General features: G+C 45.2%; 3 protein-coding genes across 3 annotated transcripts; 1 reads left to right on the top strand and 2 right to left on the bottom strand.

Annotated features, from left to right (window-relative positions):
- Nucleotides 1–7,337: 7,337 nt before the first annotated feature.
- Nucleotides 7,338–8,597, top strand: LOC112893683 (dof zinc finger protein 5-like). The gene has a single exon (XM_025961142.1). It carries the CDS (start codon nucleotides 7,601–7,603, stop codon nucleotides 8,111–8,113), a length of 513 nt encoding a protein of 170 aa, XP_025816927.1. The 5' UTR covers nucleotides 7,338–7,600; the 3' UTR covers nucleotides 8,114–8,597.
- Nucleotides 8,598–9,205: 608 nt separating this feature from the next.
- LOC112893682 (protein CONSERVED ONLY IN THE GREEN LINEAGE 160, chloroplastic) lies at nucleotides 9,206–13,053 on the bottom strand. Its single transcript, XM_025961141.1, has 10 exons — nucleotides 12,573–13,053; nucleotides 12,359–12,414; nucleotides 12,150–12,249; nucleotides 11,953–12,051; nucleotides 11,647–11,733; nucleotides 11,404–11,495; nucleotides 11,203–11,295; nucleotides 10,402–10,470; nucleotides 10,093–10,310; nucleotides 9,206–9,485 (listed from the first exon to the last, which is right to left on the bottom strand). Exons 1-9 carry the CDS (start codon nucleotides 12,927–12,929, stop codon nucleotides 10,175–10,177), a joined length of 1,089 nt encoding a protein of 362 aa, XP_025816926.1. The 5' UTR covers nucleotides 12,930–13,053; the 3' UTR covers nucleotides 9,206–9,485; nucleotides 10,093–10,174.
- Nucleotides 13,054–14,325: 1,272 nt separating this feature from the next.
- Nucleotides 14,326–18,317, bottom strand: LOC112894571. The gene is made up of 9 exons (XM_025962323.1): nucleotides 17,960–18,317; nucleotides 16,944–17,747; nucleotides 16,694–16,777; nucleotides 16,023–16,181; nucleotides 15,895–15,951; nucleotides 15,479–15,552; nucleotides 15,033–15,129; nucleotides 14,842–14,943; nucleotides 14,326–14,751 (listed from the first exon to the last, which is right to left on the bottom strand). The coding sequence occupies exons 1-9, from the start codon at nucleotides 17,990–17,992 to the stop codon at nucleotides 14,683–14,685; spliced, it is 1,479 nt and encodes a 492-aa protein (XP_025818108.1). The 5' UTR covers nucleotides 17,993–18,317; the 3' UTR covers nucleotides 14,326–14,682.
- Nucleotides 18,318–23,313: the final 4,996 nt, after the last annotated feature.

The raw sequence follows: 23,313 nt of genomic DNA, 5'->3' as shown, positions 1-23,313 counted from the left end.
CGGCTGCGCAGCCGCAGAGAACAGTAGTGCTTGGGTTTTATCTCAGCCCTGTGATAGAATCTTTGACGGTTGTGATTAATCGTTGCTTTTTTGCTTTTTTTCATGAGTGGCGTTACTTTAGGTAAAGTGAAGACCCGCGCAAATGCTTAATAAATTGGATAAATCTCATATAAATCAACTTAAATACTCTAACAGTATTTATTATTCACCTAGTAACAAGTGAATGTTACCATTTCTATTTTGCTTCATGCATAGTTATGTTAAACTTGAGCTCTATTTATGATCATAATATCATAATTGTATTGTTAGAAGATATGATATACTTATGGTTCCTATGGATGAATCTCCTAGCGTAACTTCCCTTATTTCTTTTTATAGTTTCTTGCTTGAAGCATGTTTTTTTATTGACATGATAGTATTATACTATCTTCCTAATATTTCTATTACAAGCAGTAATTAAATTTTGCATAGCTGGAAACATCATGCTTAACTTGTGTTGTAATTTTTCACTAATTATAAACCACGCAGAGAACAGTAGTGCTTGGGTTTTATCTCAACCCTGTGATAGAATCTTTGACGGTTGTGATTAATCGTTGCTTTTTTGCTTTTTTCATGAGTGGCGTTACTTTAGGTAAAGTGGAGACCCGCACAAATTCTTAATAAATTGGATAAATCTCATATAAATCAACTTAAATACTCTAACAGTATTTATTATTCACCTAGTAACAAGTGAATGTTTCCATTTCTATTTTGCTTCATGCATAGTTATGTTAAACTTGAGCTCTATTTATGATCATAATATCATAATTGTATTGTTAGAAGATATGATACTTATGGTTCCTATGAATGAATCTCCTAGCGTAACTTCCCTTATTTCTTTTTATAGTTTCTTGCTTGAAGCATGTTTTTTTATTGACATGATAGTATTCTATTATCTTCCTAATATTTCTATTACAAGCAGTAATTAAATTTTGCATAGCTGGAAACATCATGCTTAACTTGTGTTGTAATTTTTCACTAATTTTACACCACTAGTTCTTAAATTATACCAGTATTATTTTCATGGCGATAGCAAAAGAATACGAGTATCGAAACTTTAAAAAGTGCGCAAGATTAGGAGATGGTCAACATAATTTAAATGCAAAACAATATGTGGGACCATATATGAAAATGATTAATACGAATCATTATTTGGAGCGCAACAATTTCACAAATCACATTAAAAAAGAAAAAAGATCTAAAATTTGCAAAGTTCGTTTGTTCAGACTAAGGCTTCCATATGCTAACATACCCTTAAAATCAAACATTTAACCAATATATGCATACACCTAAAGAACAAGTTGAGGTGACGTTGAACAACAAGAGCACGATGGACTGTTCATTTTTAAGAAAGGACGTAAAAATGTCAACTGTAGTTCAACACGCAAAGACAGTTTGATGCGTTTCCGTTTTGGTTTCTCCCAAGTAAATGAAGGAATCAATTATACTGTTTGATTAGCTGCCCCATGAAAGTTGGTGTACACAAGTTCTTCACAAAAAAAAAGTTCGTGTACTCGGGGCAGAAGAATATGACGGGAAATAAAAAGTAGAAACACTCGGGATTCTTTTCCAAGCCAGGAGCGAGAGGACCCAGCTAGCCTCGATCCTACGCAACCCCACTGCCCTCTCATCTGACGTCAACCGCTGCGTCACCCGATCCCCTACCCTTCCCTTCTCCGGTGGCATCCTCTCTTCTTGCGGGCGAGGGTTATCACAATCACACGGGGATGGATTGTCGCTCACGCTGTGCAGTGGCCGCGACAAGAGCAGAGATTTAACTCTTAACTAGAAACACCGGCGCGCCTTTGCGCGCTCTTGGAGCGGGCCAGCCTATTGGATTTGTATGCCGCAGTTTGAATCGATGAAAAGAGCAATTGTAGAAGAAACCAGTAGAAATAGAAGTAACAGAGAAAATTGTAATAATAGGGGGCACAAATAATTTTTAATGAAAATAAAATAAGTTACGAGTAGAAGCATAATGTGCAAGTGACATTATTTTCTCCATTGATTTGTGAGCACTTATAACAACCCAAATGAAACATCATCATTAATAAAAGAACAATTGCTCTTGCAAAGTTATATCTGTCATATGAAAACCACGGTAGCTGAGGCTTATGCTCCTCCATCTCTTCGGCTCACTTGGCAGCCACTAATTTCTTGTGGGCTGAAAGAATTAGATCATAATATGAGGATACTTAATTAGCAGAGACATTTCACATTTTCTTACTCGGTTTCCTTTCTATTGTTCCTCTATCATATGGCAGGCAACGACAAAAGATAAAATGCAAAAAAACTATCTTGAACAGTTGAACAAAAGTTGCATGGCATTTCTTTATAAAATGTAACAATATACTTCTTCCTTAGAAACTTTATCCAAAGAGTTTGCTCCTCTAAAGACACAGAGAAGAAATATTAAACATCTCTAACCTTTGGAGTAGACCAACCTTACAAAAGGAAAGAAATTTCCTTCTTATAGAATTTGATAGCATGCTCAAGGTCACTAATATGAAGCTTGCTTGGCAAAGAGGCTCAGGTGTCTTGACCCTCCGAATGAGCTCAAACATGTAGCCATATAAGCGTCCTGTGCAAAGGCAATAACATTCTATTCTCCCTTGGCAGCGCCAAGTTTTGTACACCTCCATAGTTAATTAACATGCTCCATTGGCCTCTGAAGGTTAACCCTGATGCGTTGAATCTTGCTTAGTAAATTACCTTAAGAGTAGTATTGTAGCATATGTCCTGAGATGTTGTAGAATGTACTATTGTTTAACCTGAACTAGTTGCCTAGGATATTGCTTCTGTTCTAGAGTTCTATGAGTGTTCAAAAAAACTATTGTTTTGAATTGGCAGGAAGTTACTAGTACAGTCTTCATGCCTCTATTCGAATGCCCAACCTATGAAGCAATCTATATTGATAGATAGCCGGCTTCCTTCAATACTATTGACATAGAAAAAATTCTAATATCTAGAAATAGGTTGATTATTGGAGCAAACAAACAATATAAGTTTGTCAATAGTTTACATTATATAATGTTATGTGATACAAGACATGAGCAGTTCCAGTTACTACCAGCTCATAATCAAGTAGCAGTAACATATACTTTTTCAATTTTATATCTGAGGACGTCATGTGCAGTTTTCCTTGTCATTTCGTCGAGCAGCTTGAGGTTGTCAGAAATATACCTGTGTTGTTGTCAGAACAGCATGATGGTAGAAGAGGTCCAGCGCCTGGGCGTAGCAAGTCTCCTTGAACGCGAGCCGGCGAGTAGCAGTGCATGAGAGAGGTTAAATGCACAACAATTTGTTACTATCTAGTTGGACACCAGATTTGCTTCGCAGGGGGGATGATGGTGCGATGGTCGCGGAGAAGAGAGGCGAGGATGAGTTTGCACGGGGACCGGCGCGGTGGCGCCGGAGAGCTTGCAGCTGCGGGAGAAGAAGGAGCGTAGGTAGCCAACCTCGTCTGATGCGAGTACGCCTGCTGCGCGGCCGCTCTGCTCCACGGACGCAGCCAGCGCAAACCGACCGCGCGAGCTGCACGCCGCTAGCGGTCGCATCCTTTCGCTCGGCTCCGCCCTTCGCCCACTTCCTTCCGGCGTCAAAGCAGGTGCGGCAGCGAGCGACGGGCGGCAACGAGTGACGGCGTTCGGTGCCGGCGCCGCGTCGATTGCATGTCCGCAAGCTTGTTTGTGCGGGAGAGTGTGGCGTGACGGAGGCGGCGCCGGCTCTGGCAATGGAATGGTGACCTGGTGGGGTCCTCGGCAATGGGCTCGACGCCGCCGGTTGGCGTCGGGGCGGACGGATTCGGCGAGACAGCGCACCAGGAAAGCGGAAGGGTCGAGAAGCCCCTGAGCTGCCGCTGCCGTGGCTTGGGCGAGTCACCCGGAGTCGTCTGCTCGAGATCTGACGGACAAAATTTTTAGGAGACATGGCCCCCAATCAGAGCTCGAAAATCTCACCAACTTTAGATCTTTAGAGATTAGAGATCATGACCGCTGTGCTCGTATGTCATCTCGACCCCATTATCCAGGTACTGTTTCCACGGAAAGCAGCATAGTTAATTAGGCCGGCAGCTTACGTGGGAACAGGGTTGTTGTTGATTAGCTGTGCCTTTCTGAGGTTGGAGCAAAGTAAGTAGCTGCTTGTTTGACGAGTCGATTCCTGGTTCACCAGCCGATAGCCGATGTACTCATTCCATTTCAAAATATGGATGTTTTGATCTTTTCAAAATTTATAAATTTATTATATTATATATATACATAGTAAATACTATAAATCTAAAAATTATAAAACAACCTACAATTAGAATGAAGGGAATAGGCTTTTCCACTTTACTACTGCTCCCACCTACTCCCTTCGTCCCTTCATTAGTCCCGGGCCCAACAGTAGGCATGACTAATATCAAAAATGAAAGATCATTTCTGTGGTAGTGATCTCTCGCGGCTTCCCGAGAAGTCAAACAATTTCAAATTTTATAAAATTTATATAAAATAGTATTAATATTTATGTTATAAAATAAATATCATTAGATTACTTATGTAATATATTTTCATATAAATCTATTTGGAGACATAAATATTAGTAAAATTTTGTATAAATTTGGTCAAATTTAAAATTATTTAACTTCTCGAAAAGCGAGAGTTGCACTATTTTAGGATGGAGGAAGTAATAATGAACTCCGTGGATTTGTCAGTGAAGAGAAGAAATAACTAGCAGGCAGGGGATTTCATGCATCCATTGTTGTTGGCATTATTGTTAGAACATGGGCTAATCCGTGGAATCTCTTTGGCTCCTCAAAGAGCTAAGAACATCCGATACCGGCTCATCCTTAGAATTTTTTAAAAAAGTCTTAATTTCTCATGTGATACGAATTAGAGAAATCAAATAATAATTATAACAGTATGTATTATCGACTGCCAGCTGAGAGCCAAAAAATGCCAGATGAGCGTGATAATAATCAGATAATGTGTGCTGCACGCGCCTTGGTTTGAATGAGCTCGCAACGGGACAAACGACAAGTTTGCGCTTTTCATAAAACGGACCGGGCCTGGTGATCTAGGCAGGCGAAGGTGTCCCTTGCTGGCAAGCTAGACTAGATGTTGACTTCAAATATATCATATATACAAACAAACACGCTGCACCACTCCATGCTCGTTTGACAAGAAGGTTCACGTACCCGTTCGTGCGCGCAAAAGCTCCGCACGCCATTCCGGGTCTGTTCACTGCATACAAATCAGGGTTCCGAAAACGTGGTGCGGCATGATTGGACAAGACTGCCGGAGAGGTGATGCTTGCATGGCGGAAAAATTCAGCTGGCCCGGCCTAACTTGGACTGCCCGGCGCGTCACCTCGAGCTTAGCTTAACATTCCGGATTGGGCCACACGTACGTGCGTACTAGTATGCTGCTTCACATATTCGTTGCATCTGTTCATCCCCCCCCCCCCCCCCTCTTTTCCGCGAAGAACGTGAGCATCTACATCCTGGCGTGCATTTTCTAGTGTACGTTTTTCTCACTGGTTCCGGCGATTTGGTCACCACCAAGAATTGTAAGATCTTGAAAGGTCAGTCAGTCAGTAAGCATAGTTTTACCAGCTTCATGGGATGACCGCCCAACTAAAAATTTGGACTTTTACAACGCTAAGTAATTATGACAATAAGGGTCAAATCGTGGTAATATATCTCAATTGTCACGACATGATGGTCGTTGGCAGCCGTGGCAAGTACTTGCGTGGTTAAAATTTTAGGCCACATTTTTTTTGTTTCGTTGCTATAGCTATGGTATTTGCCACGTAATGAAACGTTACATTAGATACTACGTGTAATGACCGATATCATGGCAATAGTATGTTGATATTGCAACAACAAGTGGTAACAATTACAACAAACATGATCGTGGCAATAAAAGTGTTATAACCACCATATTTTTATAAATAGTGGTAATAAAATATTCTTACAACGATATATTTTTGTGATAAAAAAATAATTAGAAGTAAAAAACTATAAAAATTGCTACCAGTTGGCTTTTAACCTTGGAACTAAAGGATTACAAACCTTTACCACTACACTAAAGCAATTTTTATTGTATATTTTGCTAATAGTCTACTCTTATCCTCTCGATTCACCATGAGAATGAATAAAAAATGTTGCAATAGTTAGAAAACGTGGCAATAATATTCATATATTGCAACGCTACTTCACTTATGGCGATAATAACCTTTTTTGCAACCATTTTTTGAAATATTACCACACTAGTTTAGCGTGGCAAAACAATCACATTAATGCAACAACATAAGCTAATGTTGCAATAGATGTTAACCTGTTGCAACGAAAGTTGAATATATGACAATGCAATAAAATTTATGGTAATACACCAGATATATTGCTACCAAATTTCAAGTTATGGCAATAATACTTACTTATTGCAACAATTTACATGTTGTTGCAATATTTTTTATGGTAATAGTCTATTTTTCTAGTAATGCCGTGGTGGCCGTGGAATTATCTTCATTCTCATCTAAGCTGGAACCGAAAAGGAAAAAAAAAAACAGAGAGGATTATCCCGTGGTCACGCTCACGGGGATCGCCCGTATCCGGGCGGCAGCACAAGTTGAGCAGCCCCCGGCGCTTTTCGCAGCTGGAGAGACGTCACGCGCACACAACGGGGATCGAGAGAAAGCGACGATGTCAACGCCCAGCCAAAAAAAGATAAGCTCCCGTCTCTCTCTCCAGCACATGTCGGCCTCCTGCGAGCCAGATGCTACAGTTACCATCCCTCCATCGTCCGGTGCTTTCCGTGTTGCTTAGCGACTAAACAAGGCTGCTGCTGCTGCCGCCGAGCTCGAGTCCGCTGCACACAAGAATCGTATCGCTCGCCCACATGAGGCCAATCCGTTTTTATTCCAGGATGGAAAAAAAGGCGGCGACCGCGGAAAGTCAACCGATTATGATAACGAGAAGAAATCGCCGCCAAGGTCAACACGACGTGAGGGCAGGCTGGCTGGCAGCAGCCAAAAAGTTGCTGCGGCTGCGGCGAGGGATCGATCTCTCGCGTCCGGCGCCCGAAACCCTTGCGCGGCCGGCCAGATCTCCGGGCCACATGACATGACCCCAGCACATTTTCTCAGCGATCCCGCGTGATTTTTTTTTCCTTCCTCCTCTGGGCGCTGCGGCTCCATGCCACGGTCCATGCTTCCCAGTCCAGGCACCAGCCAGATAGAGACCTTCCAAACCGATCTTAAAAAAGGTTCCCGGGGGGGAGGGGGGGGGGGGGGGGGGTGGGGGGGTTGGGGGTGGGGGCGCCCATATCCGTGCATGATCCATCCGGCCACATGCGTTATTAGTAGCGGGCGGTCACGCAAAGAAGTCAGGTGGGTGAAGCAAAGTGAGGAGGGCGGGGGTAGAGGCGAGGCGAGGCGATGACCGGCTCCACCTCCGCTCCCCGGGTATAAAAGGCGGCGGCGGCGGCGTCCCCCCCTACCCACCCCGCGGCCCCGCCTCGGCGCCTCCCGCAGTCCCGCTGCTCTCTAGACTCCACCCATCCGCCCGCCCGTCCGTCCGTCCATGGCTAACCTCCCCGACGCGGACGCCGCGGGGTTCAAGCTCTTCGGCAAGGTCATCCAGCCCCCCGACGCGCACCGCGCCGCGGAGGAGGGCGCGGCGGGCGCCCCTCCTACTCCGCAGCAGCAGCCGATGGCGGCGGCGGCGGCGGCGGCGGTTCTTCCGCCTCCGCAGCCCCAGTCCCCGCCGCTCCCGCCGCCGGCTCTGCAGCTGCAGGCGGCCGGCGCCGGCGCGGGTGCCGGGGCCGGGGGCGCGGGCGAGCCGCTGCCGTGCCCGCGGTGCGGGAGCCGGGAGACCAAGTTCTGCTACTTCAACAACTACAACGTGCGGCAGCCGCGCCACCTCTGCCGCGCGTGCCGCCGCTACTGGACGGCCGGCGGCGCGCTCCGCCGCGTGGCCTCCGCGTCCCCGGGCCGCCGCAGGCCGCGCCCGGCCGCCCGATCGGCCGCCGCCGCCGCCGCAATCGCCACCGCGTCCTCCACCGCCGCCGCCGAGGAGGGGGGCGGGGAGCGTTGACCCGGCGGTCGTAGGGCGCGGCCGCTCCGCTCGCTCGAGGATTCCTCCCCGCGTGGGCGTGACGCCGTGGCGCGGCGCCGCGCGCCGGGGCCCACGCCCCAGTGACGGGCCGGCCGGCCGGCCTGCCGGCGCGCGGCCTGCGTGGGGGCCCCCGCGCCTTGTCGCCCTTTTCACACGTAGCCCTCCTCGCCCTTCGGTTTTATTAGGTTCTATTTTTGATACCTTTTCTAGGATTCTTTTGGTGGCCAAAAGGATGCGGCCGGCCAGCTGCGACCGCGAGAGTTAAGTTTGGTCGGCGGTTAAAAAAGTGAGCTATGAATGAATCAATGCACTAGTACTGCTGGTGCTGCTGTAAAATTCGGCAACGGTGAAATAGTGAACTCGGAGGTGTGGCGGATTCAGCCATGGAAGGATCATCATCGTTCTCCATCCCCCACTTCCTCTTGGCTGGTTCACGTGTTTTTACCCTCCGCGGTGCAGTTCAGTTAATACTAGTACGTGCAGGTGACGTTCAATGAATGCTGGATCATGTGAAATCTGTGACAACATTCAGCGGCAGGTTGATGCAGATCTGGAAACTTGAATGGGAATCGAAGGGGGGGTAGGTAGTGGCTGTTGTTATCACTACCGGGCACTTTTGGAATAAATGATCTTGTGTGGAGTTTCAGGACATCTCTGGGGAATGCCGTCGTTCTGATTTTCTAAACGAGTCTCGAGTTATGTGAATTGTGTTGTTCCAAGAAAAGGTGAGCCTTATATTTCCACTTTCAGCCCCAAACCTTGATGGAAGTGCTGCCACGGTTCAGATGTCCATTCCTGCTAGTGGTGGTGTAGCTGTAGAGGCGATAGCTTTACTGTTACTGTCATTGCCGTTTACTTCTTGTTTTCGTCAACAATGCTAAAGCATTGCTTACATTTAGCACCGGTCAACCAGATCTGGTGCAAGTCCAAAGTGTAAAACATAGTACTTAGCTCGGTGCCTGACAGGTATACATACCACATTTGCGACAGTATATGAACTTTTGTCATAAGCATAACGAGTTTCTCGATGATTATTGCATTTGTAAGGTGTGGCTTTCTTTAAAACAAGTATACCGGCAGCGTGCATTATTTGCATTCATTTGTGGTCTATAAACTGTATACCACTTTGTTCGTCCTGCTAAATGCTGTCAATGTGGTGAAGTTCCCAAGTTGCAAATCCGTACATTGATGATCTACGTAGTAACAACACGGAATGAATATGGCCACATCACCTATTTACCACCTTGGGTCGTAGTAGAATATTTGTGTAAAATATGTTAACCACTAAAGATTTTCAGCTGGCATCTCATCTACTTGGTGATGACGCCAGATCAGATCCTTTTAAACCAACCTGTAAAATAAAGCATTTGGATCAGGGTAAACAGAAAAGGTTGTACTTCTTTTCGTTTCATATGGTGCAAAATCACGCATGCCTACAGCAATGCTGCTTCAAGGATGCTACGAGCATAAATCTTTACAATTCTTCCATGGTCAGAGTCACATGCATCAGCAGGGAGTACACTCGATGCAATTTAAAAAACACTGTCGACAGCAAAAAGTAGGCATCTGAGATTCCGGATAGGTGTCTGCTGCTTCAAGTCTAGGGTCATGCATGCACTTTCAAGGGCACCATGAGGTGCGGACACAATGAACGAACACCTAATAATGGTCAGAATCACATGCACTGGCTGCAAGCATACTTATAGAAACAACTTAAAAAGAAAAACTGTTCCCACCAGATGTGCTTCTTAGGTGCTGTTTATAATGGTGGTTTGTTTCCCTTTTCAGGGTCAATATATTATCTGTCTGGGTTTGACTTTTTTTTAGTAATGGACAGATATCTTGCTTGCTGATGTCCAAAAAAAGGGAAAAAAGGAAAAAAAAGAAGGAAGAAAACCACTGTTGACATGAACACAGTAACATATTTGCTAGCATGCTGAAGAAAGGAAGATTAGTACCTTACTGTCTGGGTGACCACTGACCAATCTTCCCTCAGGGATTAGGGTAACAATCTGCATCTTCCATTCACCAGGGCACTGTTCAAACCTCACGATTTCCAACTGCAGGTATCGAATCTTGAATTGCTTGAGCGAACGTAGCAATCTTGTAGGTAAAAAATCCAACAAGCATCGGTATCAACTCCAGGTGCATGAAGCCATAATCCGGAACTAATATCCTGAACCAGAATACAAAGAATGTAAGAAAAATACTTCCTTCCCCATATCTGAATCAATAGTAAAAATTTACTGAGAATTTTATCTGCTTACCCATTCCATCTGTTGTACATCATCACAAGTACCACTGGAATAAGCAATCTTGGTTGTGCAGCAGCGCTCCTGCAAGCATGCCATAACAAATTGAAGGGTAGCCTTCATCACAAACATGTTTTAGAAGCTGCATAGCATTTAATGCAGATGTGCCACATCCTATTGCACGTTGCAGGAAAAAAAAAATACAGCAGCCATTGTATGATAAACAAATAATTGTTACTAAGGGAATTGGCTTCACATGGATATTCAGATGATGAGAACCATCATTTTTTTTCACGTTCTTTGATTAAACCCTACAGGATGACAGATTACCAATTAAAAGCATCCTACTCTGTTTTGTGTGCATGAAAATAAGCTTCTGAAACCTTATGGATCAAGCAATGTGCTGGGTCACAACTACAAGGTATTATCTCGACTGCGTCTCCACAATCTATCTCGACAATGAAGCATAGCTCCAGAAAAGATTTAGAATGTAAAAAGATCGTTTACTTGTATGTTCAATTAGTTGTCGAAAGGTTATCGAATAAATTAGTTCTATCAGAGGGAATTGACCAGGAGTAACCTTCAATTTTGAAAATAGAACTGCAGACCTGTAGAATGATATCAGAAACTACATTTAGCATAGGGTAGCTGTGCCAAACTAAACCTAAGTCTGAGCATATTTTATTCGAGCACCTATCTGCAAACCCAATTTTTGAAATAAGTAAACTAAACCTAAGTCTGAGTAAATTTTATTTGAGCACCTACCTGCAAACCTGATTTGTGAAATAAGTAAATAACTAACTGAAGGGAACATACTTGACAGTTTCTCCAGTTCCACCTGCTAGGGAATCTACACTGGTTCCAAGCATGCGGAGGTACACCAGTGATCCAATCAACCCTGCACCAAAGCTGAAGAGTAACTGCTGTCAGTTGAAGACTTGAAGTAAATGATAATCCTAGACTGGAAGGTAAAGCAAAGAGGCCAATTTACAACTTTACATAAGCAAGAAAATTAACCTGGCAGCAATTTCAGGAGAGTATGAAACATAAGCAGATACTACACCAACGCCACCAATGCCTAAAGTGAGCAGCTGCAATCTTTGTTTCAACTGCAAAATATTAGAGTTATCAGTAAAATACCAAAAGATGCATATTTCAAGAGTACATAATACCAATATGGGCCATACAAATTTGCACGTGCAACTCCCTGATGAAGATCATGTGGAGGAAAATGACTTCAGGATATATATATATATATACCTTTAGGTATTCCTCTCTGGACCTAGCTGCCAATACCTTAGGGTCCCCTTGCTGCACTCTTGACTTGGACTCCCTTAGTATAACATCCTAGAATGGGGCCGAAAGAACAGATACCACTTATGAAACAAGTAAAATTAATAATAATAATAATAATAATAATAATATACAAAGATCATACGTACAAATCAGTAATAAAAGAGGGGGGGGGGGGGGGGGGTAAGTGTACAATAGCTGTAAGTTGTTACATCACGCATCCTGAAGGATATCGAACAACCAATAAGCCAATTAAGGATTGTAGTGACTTACACTGCCACCAGTAGCTGCCTTGGCAGCTCTGTCCCACTTTGCCTGCTCCCGGCGAGTCGGGACTAGCCTCCATCTAGCAGAGGTGGCACCATTCACAGCCTACATCCGAATTCCACGAACCCAACTTATCACCATCTCCAGTAGACAAAAGGAGGTCCACAAAAACGGGAAGAGGTTTGAGCATAGAGAAATCTAACCTCAGCACCAATGGCCCGGCCTCTCCTGGCAGCCTCAACCTGGGTTTGCAGGATTGGCTTGGTCGGCGCTTGAAGCTCCTTGCTCAGGTCAACCTCCACACTACAAAACATACACCCAGATCATTCAACCGTGCAGAACAATTGTCGAACACCAATGGATGAGACAGAGAATTAAATGATATTAAGGCAAGGCGAGATATGACAGGAACCTGTCAAGGCTCATTGCACGGTTGATGCTCAGAAATCCCGACTCCTCCTCATCGACCTGCTCAATTGAATTACTTCTTAGAAACTTTGTACCTACGCTCGAGCTCGATTTTTTTTGAACAATTGAGACCACGCAGGCCGGTCTAGTTGCTGAATGGAACTGAACTAAGCCACAAGCAAACTACGGGTGCGAGGCCGAGAACTCGGGGTACACACCGGAGTAAGGCGGGTGATGGTGGGCTCCGCGTTGGCGATGACGCGCTCCATGTGGGGGAGGAAATCCTTGTTCCAGATGAAGTCGTCGGTGTTGGCCACGGGGTCGCGGTCCTCCTTCCCCCACCAGTACTTGCGCGGCTTGATGGTGGCCGGCCCGCCGCCGTACTCCCCGGGCTCCATCCCCGTCGACCACTTCTGCGGCTTCTTCTTCGGCAGGATCACCTTTACGGGCCTCCGCCCCGCGGTCTCCGCCGCAGCCGCGGCAGGCGCCGGGACCGCCTCGCCCGAGGCCGCCGAGGCGCGCAGCGGCCGCACCGCCGCGGCGCGGGTGGAGGAGGCGACGGCGAGCAGCGGCATGGCCAGTAGACGGGGTTCGTAGGAAATATCTCGGCGGGGGAACGGGGACGAGCGGGGAGGGGAGGAAGCGGAGGAGCGGAGCGGACCAGTGGCCGTCGAGAGAGTGATCCGGAACGCGGTCGGGTGATGGGTGAACGGGAGATTGCCGTCGTGGCGGGTCGCCGCCGTGGGGTGGGCCGCATCCGCGGGTTTCACTTTTTCACATCTGCCCCAATCTTTCAAGGAAATGATATATGACGTCCTCAAGCTTTTCCTACCTTTTGTTTTTCAAAACCTGTATCGATCAGATTAACTGTCATCTAGTCAGACTAGAATAGTTTGATTTTGTGCAGGCCTATTATAAAGGCCTAAAATTAAGCTTATAAATTTTAAAGATTGAGTTTAAAAAACAGACTAAATTCTTATACATTTCGTGTGTGAACGCGAGTTGTGGCATCGCAGAAGCCTTTCCTTCTCACTGCCAAATGGGTCACCATGCTCTTATTCATCTTCTCCACCGAGCTCGGTGTCATGGCTAGGGAAGGAGGGGCTGCTAGAGATTTCCAAAGCCGCTAGCTAAGAAGCGTTTGGATCCCCGAACTAAACTTTAGTCACTATCAAATTGGATGTTTAGATATTTAGAAATATTAAATATAGACTAATTATAAAATCAATTGAAGACATAGAGACTGATTCGCGAGATGAATCGATAAACCTAATTACTTTATAATTTGACAATATTGTGCTACAGCAAATATGTACTACTAATGATGAATTAATTAGGCTTGATAAATTCGTCTCGTAAATTAATCTTCGTAAATTAATCTTTATTTATGCAATAATTTTATAGTTAACTTATATTTAGTTTCCCATTTGACGTAATCGGAACTAAAAATTAATTCTTAGATCCAAATAACCCCTTATCCAAATAACCCCTTGGAAATGGATCGAGGTGAGTTGCGGAAGCTTGGCGGGCATGAGTTACAGTGCAGCTGGGAGGATTGACTTCTCGCGGAATACGTGGTTTGACAGGAAGAAGTTTAAACTTTCCAGGACAAATCAAGAGCCGTCAAGCATCACATCGATGTTAGCATCCAGCTGACAAAGATGATCACGAAGTGTGTCGCATACGCTTACAGAACAACGATTGAAAAATACTTGGTCAGTGTATACGGCTCAGCTCGCTCGCTTGCTTTTTGCAGCGAACAGCTTTGATTTGATCTCAAACTACGAAGTTGCTGCCTAGCTGGCCGTGATTTTTGTCAATCACTCAAAGAAAAATCAACATCAGCCATGACGACCTGGTAACCTTTTCCGACGTGGCAGTCAGATTCAACACAGTATAACTGAAGAAAATCAACAAACATCATCATACTGGAACAGACGAACTGCATAAACAGAAGGCAACAGCAAAAGCTTTAGATCTTCAAAATCAATTAACTTCATTTGTAATTGGAAGTTAGAACGCCAATTAAAGAGAGCAATATCAGCCTTCACACTCATGGCAACGCCCAAAACTGAAGACGCTAGGTGCTTCTATGCATGTCATGACACCTAAAAAGGGTATACAACAACCGGAAATAGGAGGTTTTTCTCTCATGGCAATAAAACGCTCCACGCCACTTCAGAGAACCACAGAGCAGAAGAGAGCACAGGTCAACAACAGAATGTACACATTGCGGCAGTACCGGCAGTACCAGCAGTACCAATGCCTCCTATTGGTCAGCTAATCTACCTTTCATGCTACTGCAAAAAGCATAACGGATGATACAGTCTACTGCGAGAACACAGTTGACTTGCAAACAGGGCACAGGATCCTCATACCGAGCCATCTGTCGATGCACTGCAGAAGACAAGTTGGATCGAGTAAAGATATTAAACTGGAACATTAGGACAGAAAACAGTTCTGATCAATTCAAGCGTTCTCCTGTACCTCTTTGTGAAACTTGTGCAAGCATGGCAGATGCCGGAGGGAGTCCCCACCAGCAGGGCAGTCCAAGCATATAGGGCAGGGTTCGTCTGAACAAATATCACCCTGACAAAGGGAAGGAGAGGAGTCAAATTAGGCTAGCTAAAACGAGGGAAAGGGAATGCACACCATCATGAGTAAGATTGAATCCGAACCTCAACTAGTGACAGTGGCAGGCTGTTTATTTGATCATCAGAAGCACCTCTGTGATGGTTGTTGGCATCAAGTGCTATGAGAGTATCATAATCATCACTAACAAACAATAATACAAAACTAATTAGTCATAATGGATATGCAACAACCAAGCAAGGAAGAAACACATCGAGAGGGTCTCATTCATATTGCAGGATCCATGGGACAAGCAATTTGAGCAACCTATAAGCTACTGCACTGCATGCATGAGCTGTTTGGAGTATTAGTATTTTAGTAATATGAAACTTTGCAGGAGGTGTTCCCAAATAAACAATATTCGATACAACACAATCAACCAAACATGATAGCAAAGCATGAAATTCTGAAAAATAACAGAACATATCGTTGCAGAAATTTCACCAAACAACAATTTTTGAAAAGAAAATGCCACAGAAAAGGAAATACTTACTCATCAGAATATGGAGAAAATGTCTCCCCACAGTTATCAAATGCTTCTGAAAGTGAGTCCAGTACAGCCATTCTCTACATGTTACCAAACAAAAAAAAAAACACAGCATGATTGCTAAGACGTTGATATTGAAATGTATTAAGCAGTATACTCTTTAGATCTAGTGAGGGATGTGAATGGAGGCTTTTGCTTTGGTATTATCCTTCCATATCCAAATTAATCTATCAACATATTGAATGGCACTTTATAAACTTTTACTGCGACTATTGTCACAACCCAAGCGGTGTGGATATTTAGCTGTAAACAAGCTGTTTGACATACTCCGTATTACATAGCAGAAGAGAAAACTAGGTACATGTCGAATGCTCTCAAAATTCCAAAGTAGCATGATCTTCTAGAATATAGAGTGTTCTAACCGTTTCTAGATCCATGTCTTCTCTGAAGCACCCCCTGGTCAACTGAGAGATGAGCATCTGAGAATGAGAAAATGTCAGGGCACAGGACAGAGGTGGAGGTTCAAGAAATTAGTTTATAAGCATCTCACATCACGTTGTGCCACTTGAGGACAGTTAGTGTTTCTTGGCAAACTTCTTCTGCTTGACATTGGAAGCTGAGTACGATTGGATGCCCAAGAAGCAAAACTTTGAGCAGGTGAGTGCCGGCCAAATGAATACAAGTGTGCCATTGATCTGTCCCTCTGGTTCTGGGGATAACAAGAGTACATTTTTTTAGAAAAGAAAGGATGCTACTAAAAGTTAGATAAATAGCAACTGACAAACAGAATTCCATAGTAAATAGGAGAGAAAAAAAGGACATATGTCAAGGTGGGGATTCATAAAATTGAGAATAGAAATAGACATGAAATACAGGGAAATACATAGGTACAAAATTAAAATATAAGTCAAGAATGGAGCAATGAGAGATACTTTCTAATACTTCTACTGAGGCTTGCTTTCTATTTAATGGACCCACCATGTGCTGAAATTTATATGCTTACAGGCAGACATCATAATGTGCATCCTCTTCAGTTCCAATACTTGACAGGACATAATTGAGCTACTTGATTAGATTAAGGTGTTCCATAACTTTCGAACAAAATTATCAGGTCAACATATCAGCTCATAGTTAAAGCAATTGGTAAACATGTCTACACGAGTTTCGCAATCCAGAAAACAACACCTCATACTGATTGTATCAAGCCATGTGACAACTTACAGAACTAGACTGCCCTTCTCTTGCAGCAAATCTGGCATGCTGAGCATCTTGCTCATGTAATGTCCAGGCTATTGTCATATCAACCTGCAAAATGTCAGCCATAAGTGAGCTATTTGTGACAACTGACATGCACTGTGAACATTAGAAGCAGACACAGAAATAGAAAAACCAATTGCGGAACAGAATCTTGTTGAAAAAGACACCCAGAGGACACGGCAATATTAAGATTTGAGTAGTCCAGCATAACAACCGCTTCAGAATGCTGAGAGCCTGGCTGTTCCTGATTGAGCTGCTCCTGAAGCCTTTGGGCAAACACCTCATCATCCTCAATCTGCTTGGTTCTCAACTGACGCTCATCAGGAAATGGGAAGTTCAGCCCTTTGATCCTCGAAAGCCATGCTGAGCTACTTTCTTCCATAAGAAAGTCATCACATCCAGAAACTTCACGAGTATCCAGAGAGTCTTGAGATAGCATTCCAACCTCATTTTCTCTATTGCCAGCATTCCACGGGTAGCACGGTGTGTTGGCAGGATCAGCAGGTCTTGCGCCAAGAATACCCTTCCAGTGATCACCTGACGCAGCAGAACCATTGCAAAACTCCTTGCTCTCCGATCCTTGCTGCAGCACAGGGACCGAGTTGCGAAGCTGATCACCCCAATCACCTGAACCACCCCAGCACCCAGCTCCAACATCTCCACCGTCCCCAGCCTTACGCTTGCTCACCAATGCGCTCCACGGATCTCTCCCAGCTCCCACGACGACACCACCAGCACCGATCGATTCCCCACCGAGCTTCGGAGGCCCCGCAGCCCACGCGCTATTCCCCTCGCCGACCTTCTCCCCTTTCTTCACCGCGTCGCTGGGCTGCAGCAACCTCGCTGCGCCCTCTTGCCTAGAGAGGCTGTCCACACCGCTTCCTCCAATTCCTGTGTTTCCAACCCCGTGGTCAGCACCTGGACCCGCCTGCCGCGCGGGACGCTTGTGCTGAGGCGAGTGCGCCGACACCTCGTCCTCGGAGTCTGACGACAAATCGAGCACCTGCACCTCCATCCCCTGCAAAAATTTTGGGGAAACGCCATGAGGATCAGGGGAAAGCTCCACGCAAAGATTTTGGAAAACAAGCACCACAACCACAAGCGGAAAATTCGTAAAACAAATGGACGGATTGGGGTATCCAATCCATCCCAGAAACGTGGAATCGATCGATCGCAGAAACGGGAATGGGAAAAATAAGAACCGCAATGAGCCCCCCGAATGCTCCTTACCAACGAGGGAAAATACAAATCCCGGGTCCGCATAGATCCGCGCCGCCGGTACTTGTTGAGGAGAGGGGGGAAGGGCAGCGAGCTACGGGAGAAGAATTCGAGGTGAGATGTCCCGTTATGCCCGGCTTGGCGAAGCGTTCGGAGGTGCGGTGAGGCTCCGAGGGTTCGCCTGGTGATCGGGGGAGCTGGGGATGAGGCCGCGAGGACCCCGGCCGCCGGTGAGGCGGAGGAGAGCGGCGAGAGGAGAATTTTGGGCCCAGAAGGGAGGGGCAGGAAGAACCGAGCGGCAAGAGAGGGGGAAGGGAGAGGCGGTCTGGCCTCCGGCGGAGCCGGGTGGGTGCTCCGGCCCCACCAGTATCTCCAGAAGTTTGAGTTAAATTGTCTGACACGGATCCTCAGCTGTACTTCCACTGTGCAGTTGGATGACTGATATACGGACCAGATCCAACACGTTAATAACAAATAACTAGAGCACAGAAATCACCAGGATCTCCAAAAGTTTGAGGCACCATGATCTTCAAAAGTTTGAGGCGCGGGAGGGAGTGAATTGTGAGACACGAATCCTTTAATAGGATCACTTATATATGAACGGATCCTACACGTCAATAATAGAAAACTACTGCACAGAAATCACAATGATCTCCAAAAATTTGAGGCACGGGAGGGAATGAATTGTCTGACATGAATCCTCTATTGTACTTCACCCTGTAGTTAGATCAGTGGTATATAGACGGATCCTACACGTTAATAATAGAAAACTACTGCACAGAAATCACCATGATCTCCGAAAGTTTGAGGCACCAGGATCTCCAAAAGTTTGAAACGCAGGAGGAAGTGAATTGTCTGACACGAATCCTCTATTGTATTTCACCCAACAGTTGGATCACTGGTATATAGACATTAGACGGATCCTACACGTCAATAATAGGAAACTACTGCAAAAAAATCACCATGGCACCAGGATCACCAAAATTTTGAGGCGCAAGAGGGAGTGAATTGTCTGACACGAATCCTCTATTGGACTTCACCCTGCAGTTGGATCGCTGGCAATGTTACCGTAAACAGCAGCGTAACCCGTGCACACGCTACTCGACAAGCTACCGTGCAGTTTAGGCCTAAATAGTGATTATACGATCCAACCGTTCATACGATAAAAAAATGGGGCCACACGGCTTACATGGTGTAAAAAAAATAGCAACCACATAGTTTTACATGACGAGTAGACTATTTAAAATAATGTTTAGGCTATAGAGAAGTATCTATACCTTATTTTTTAAACGGTATGACATTAATTATTTGTAAATTGTAATTTGTCACGTAACATAAGAATGATCAATTGATAACAGGAGTATATGATTACACATTTGGTCTCTTTGACAATTAAGCTTATTAATTTGTAATGTTTGGTTGATAAAATATTAGATTTTCTAAATTTCACTTGCATAAATATATGAATTTTATTTCTACCGTACGTACAAACCGTGTAGCCTGTGTACACACCATTTACATGCACGGCGTACTCGCTACTCGAGAGGTGACTGAACGACCACCGTTTAGCGTTGAGTTGAACATTGATCAGGCCCCGTTTGGAATAAAGGAATGAAAAATATAGGAATAGGAAAAAACGTAGGAATGGGCAAAACGTAGGAATCAAGAAGATGAGAAAACCACAGGAATTCAAAATATAGGAAATTAGAATTGTTGTTGTTTGGATTGCAGGAAACCAGACGGAGAGAGAACGTGAGAGACAGAGACGGAGAAAGAGCGAGCCTTTCTTTCCTTTGACTCGGAGTGGATTTTTTGATTCCTGTAAAATGCACACCCGTAGTTTCCTTTCCTGCGGAACGGATCACCGGTTTCCTCCGTTCCAAACGTAGCAGTGTGTTTCCTTTCATATGGATTGTATTCCTACAAAAATCCTTTGATTTTCCTTTGATCCAAACGGGCCCTCACTGATAAACGGATCAGATCCTGCATGTCAATGATAGAAAACTACTGCATAGAAATTCCGTCTATGCAGTACCGCAAGGTGGGTCCCGTTCAAAATTTTGGACTGGTGGGATACCTCGGCGGGAATGAGACACGTGGTCTGGAAGTTCTGGCTAAAAGCAGTTAAAATTATAGGGGGAAATGCAAGTGCTTTTTTTTAACTGGGTGTGCAGGTTATTTTAATCTGGTTAGTAAGTTATACTTTTCTGATTTCGATTAAAGTTATAAATAATATTGTATCTGTAATACAGAATAAATACACTAACGAGCCATATGTTATGCTTGGAGTGAAATGATTTGATAAGAAAGATGTTGATGTGTTTCTCTATATATTCGATGAAACTAATTTGATTTAGAACAAATTTAAATCAATCACATCGCTATTACCAACACTTCTGCAATTTTTTTTTTCTAAATTTGACCGTAGAAGTACAATTTAAGCTTTACAATCGAACCGTCTCCGTAAACGCAAAGTTTGAAAAGTAATGGTATATAAGGAGCGTGCCACTCTTTACCTTCTTTCATTCTAAATAAATAGGATCCGCGTTTTTTTTCACTTCAAAACTTGTAAAAAGAAGATTTAGCGGACTCTCCCCTAGCGTTACCTTTCTAATTCCCAAAGTAAAAAAGGATCCGCAACAAGTGAAATTTCGAAACCGTAAGAAGTTACAGCGATGCCCTACCATGTTCAGCCCGGAAGACAGTGAGGGACATGCAGGCACGCAGCAGGAATGATGCTGCGTTTGCCGTGGCTGTCCTCCACTCTACCTTTTCCCAAAGAGGCAAAGTGACAGTGAACACGGAACCGAAGGACTTGATGTCGAACCCCACTCGTGAATGGAAACCTCGCGGAGCAGGAGCAGCTTGCGGCTAGTGCGGCTGTGGCATCTACAGAGCACATTACCCCTGACAAGAGGGCCGGGCTAGGACAAGTAAGCGCGCCCGCTCTCTGATGCTTGATTTTGCTGAGGAAGAAGTCTGCGTAACCTCTTAACTATTGGGGTTATATTACATCACTTCTGAACTAAAAAATCGGATATTTAACGTCTTAATTTTGCGAAACCATTCACTTAACCCTCTCAGCTGGTTTTGCTTAGTGGTTTTGAACACCTGGCGTGCTAGCGTGCTGAGCTGAATAGAAACGCAAAGATAGACCATCTGACACGTGGAACCTGCTTGCAAGTGAGATGTTCTTCTCTGCTTTCTTCATCTTCTCCGACCAGGGAATACAAAACCGCTGGATAATCGCGATTATCGGTGAAATTTATCGTTACCGATGCTAGCTGAGAACGTAAACCGACTGGAATTTCGCTAGATTTCAATGAAAAATTCAAAAATTTAAAAATTTATAAAAAATAGAGAACTTATTTTTATAAAAAACTAGACCTTCTCTTGATTCCAGAATGTTGTCACATGTTGAAAGCAACAATTATTTGCTTAGGAAAAAAATATTTTTATCTAACTACCCGTTACCATCCACTAACTCGTGCGATTAAGGCCGATTTTCGTACAATTAAGGCCGATAATCAATATATATGCGGCGATTATCGATGATGCTGCAGCTGGGAGCGAGGGAGCTGATCGTGGTGTCGATAATCGAAGAGACCGAAGAATGATTAAATTGATACGCCGAATGCCTTCATGTATGGACTATATGCTTGCTAAGTTTGTATGTGGCTTGTATAGACTATGTACTCTTGTTTCTATGCACTATGAGGTTTGTATGAACTATACACTCTTTTATTTATGTGAACTATGAAGTTTGTATGGACTATACACTCGTTTGTTTATATGAACTATACACTTCGTGGTTTGTATATATGTGCAAATTCATGTGCTTTATGCAATTTTATGGGCAAAATATGTAAACATGTTTATTTCTTAGGCAATTCTATATGCAAAATTGTGCATGTATGTGTAATTTATCTAATATAATATAATATATAACGTAAAAAATTAAATACTATCAAACCTTTATTTTTTTCCACTGCCAAAATATATTTTCAGTAGGCGAAGCGATGAATCGTTCAGTTTGCATCGATTATCGACGATAAATTGTTGAATTTCATTTTTTTTAATTTAAATTTCTTTACCAATCGATTTTGAAGATTTTTTACCGATTATCGCCGGTAATGTAATCTCCGACACCCTCATCCTCCTTGGCGCACCCGAACGCCTCCTGCGCCGCCGCGAGACGGGCCCACCACCGCCGCACTCTCCTCCGCGTCCCGAAGCAGCGCCGCGAGCAGAACCCTGTGCTCCCCGACGGCGAGTGCGGCGGTGTCGGCCTCGAGCTCGCCTAGCCGCACCTCAAGCGTCGCCGCCCGCTCCTTCTCCCCCTCATCCTCCTTGGCGCACCCGAGCGCCTCACATGCCGCCACGAGGCGGGCTTCCAGCGCCGCGCTCTCCTCCTCCGCGTCCCGAAGCAGCGCTGCGAGTAGAGCCCCATACTCCCCGACGGCGAGTGCTGCGGCGTCTACCTCGAGCTCGCCTAGCCGCGCCTCGAGTGCTGCCGCCAGCTCCTTCTCCCTCTCATCCTCCTCGGCGCGCTCAGCGCCTCACGTGCCGCCGCGAGGCGGGCCCCCAGCGCCGCGCTCTCCTCCTCCACGTCGCGAAGCGGCGCCGCGAGCAGCACCCCGTGCTCCCCGACGGCGAGCGCGGTGGCGTTGGCCTCGAGTTCGCCTAACCACGCCTCGAGCGCCGCCGCCCGCTTCTTCACCCTATCATCCTCCTCGGTGCGTCCGAGCGCCTCCCGCGCTGCCCTCGTCCTTGGTGCCGGCACGGCCGCCACCGCAACGGCGGAAGGGCAGTCTACGTCCGCCACTACGACAACGGAGTGGCCCCCACACCCACGCCAGCGATGAAGCAGGCTCATGCTCTAGGTCCAGTGGCGGCGGGTCAAGGTCGTCTTCCATGTTCAGGTTGGGGTCCCACCACCGGTCCGACGCCAGGCCGCGGGAGCATGTTGGGTGGCAAGCACCGGAGGGGTTTCCACCACCGGATGTTGGCGGCAGCAAGGCAAACGAGGAAGAGGACCGGCGGGAGACTGTGAGGGGAGGGGGATCGGAGAGGAGGAAGAAGAGAGCAGAGAAGAACATCTCACTTACAAGCGGGTCCCACGTGTCAGATGGTCTACCTCAGCGTTTATATCCAGCTCAGCATGCCACGTGTACAAAACCACCCAGCAAAACCCTATTTTTCGCAAAGTTAAGTAAATGTTTCGCAAAGTTAAACGTGTTCAATATCCGATTTTTTAATTCAGATGATGTAGTCCGACCCCGATAGTTAGCAGGATTATGCAAGCTTCTTCCTTCTACTAAACCCTAAATGGGACAAGGGGACCTGCAGCTCGATACGAGTGCTGG

Source organism: Panicum hallii, chromosome 5 (genome assembly GCF_002211085.1).
Source record: "Panicum hallii strain FIL2 chromosome 5, PHallii_v3.1, whole genome shotgun sequence".
NCBI classification, from domain to species: Eukaryota; Viridiplantae; Streptophyta; class Magnoliopsida; order Poales; family Poaceae; genus Panicum; species Panicum hallii.
The sequence above is the reverse complement of the archived record's forward strand: the minus strand, read 5'-3'. Positions and strand labels throughout refer to the sequence as shown.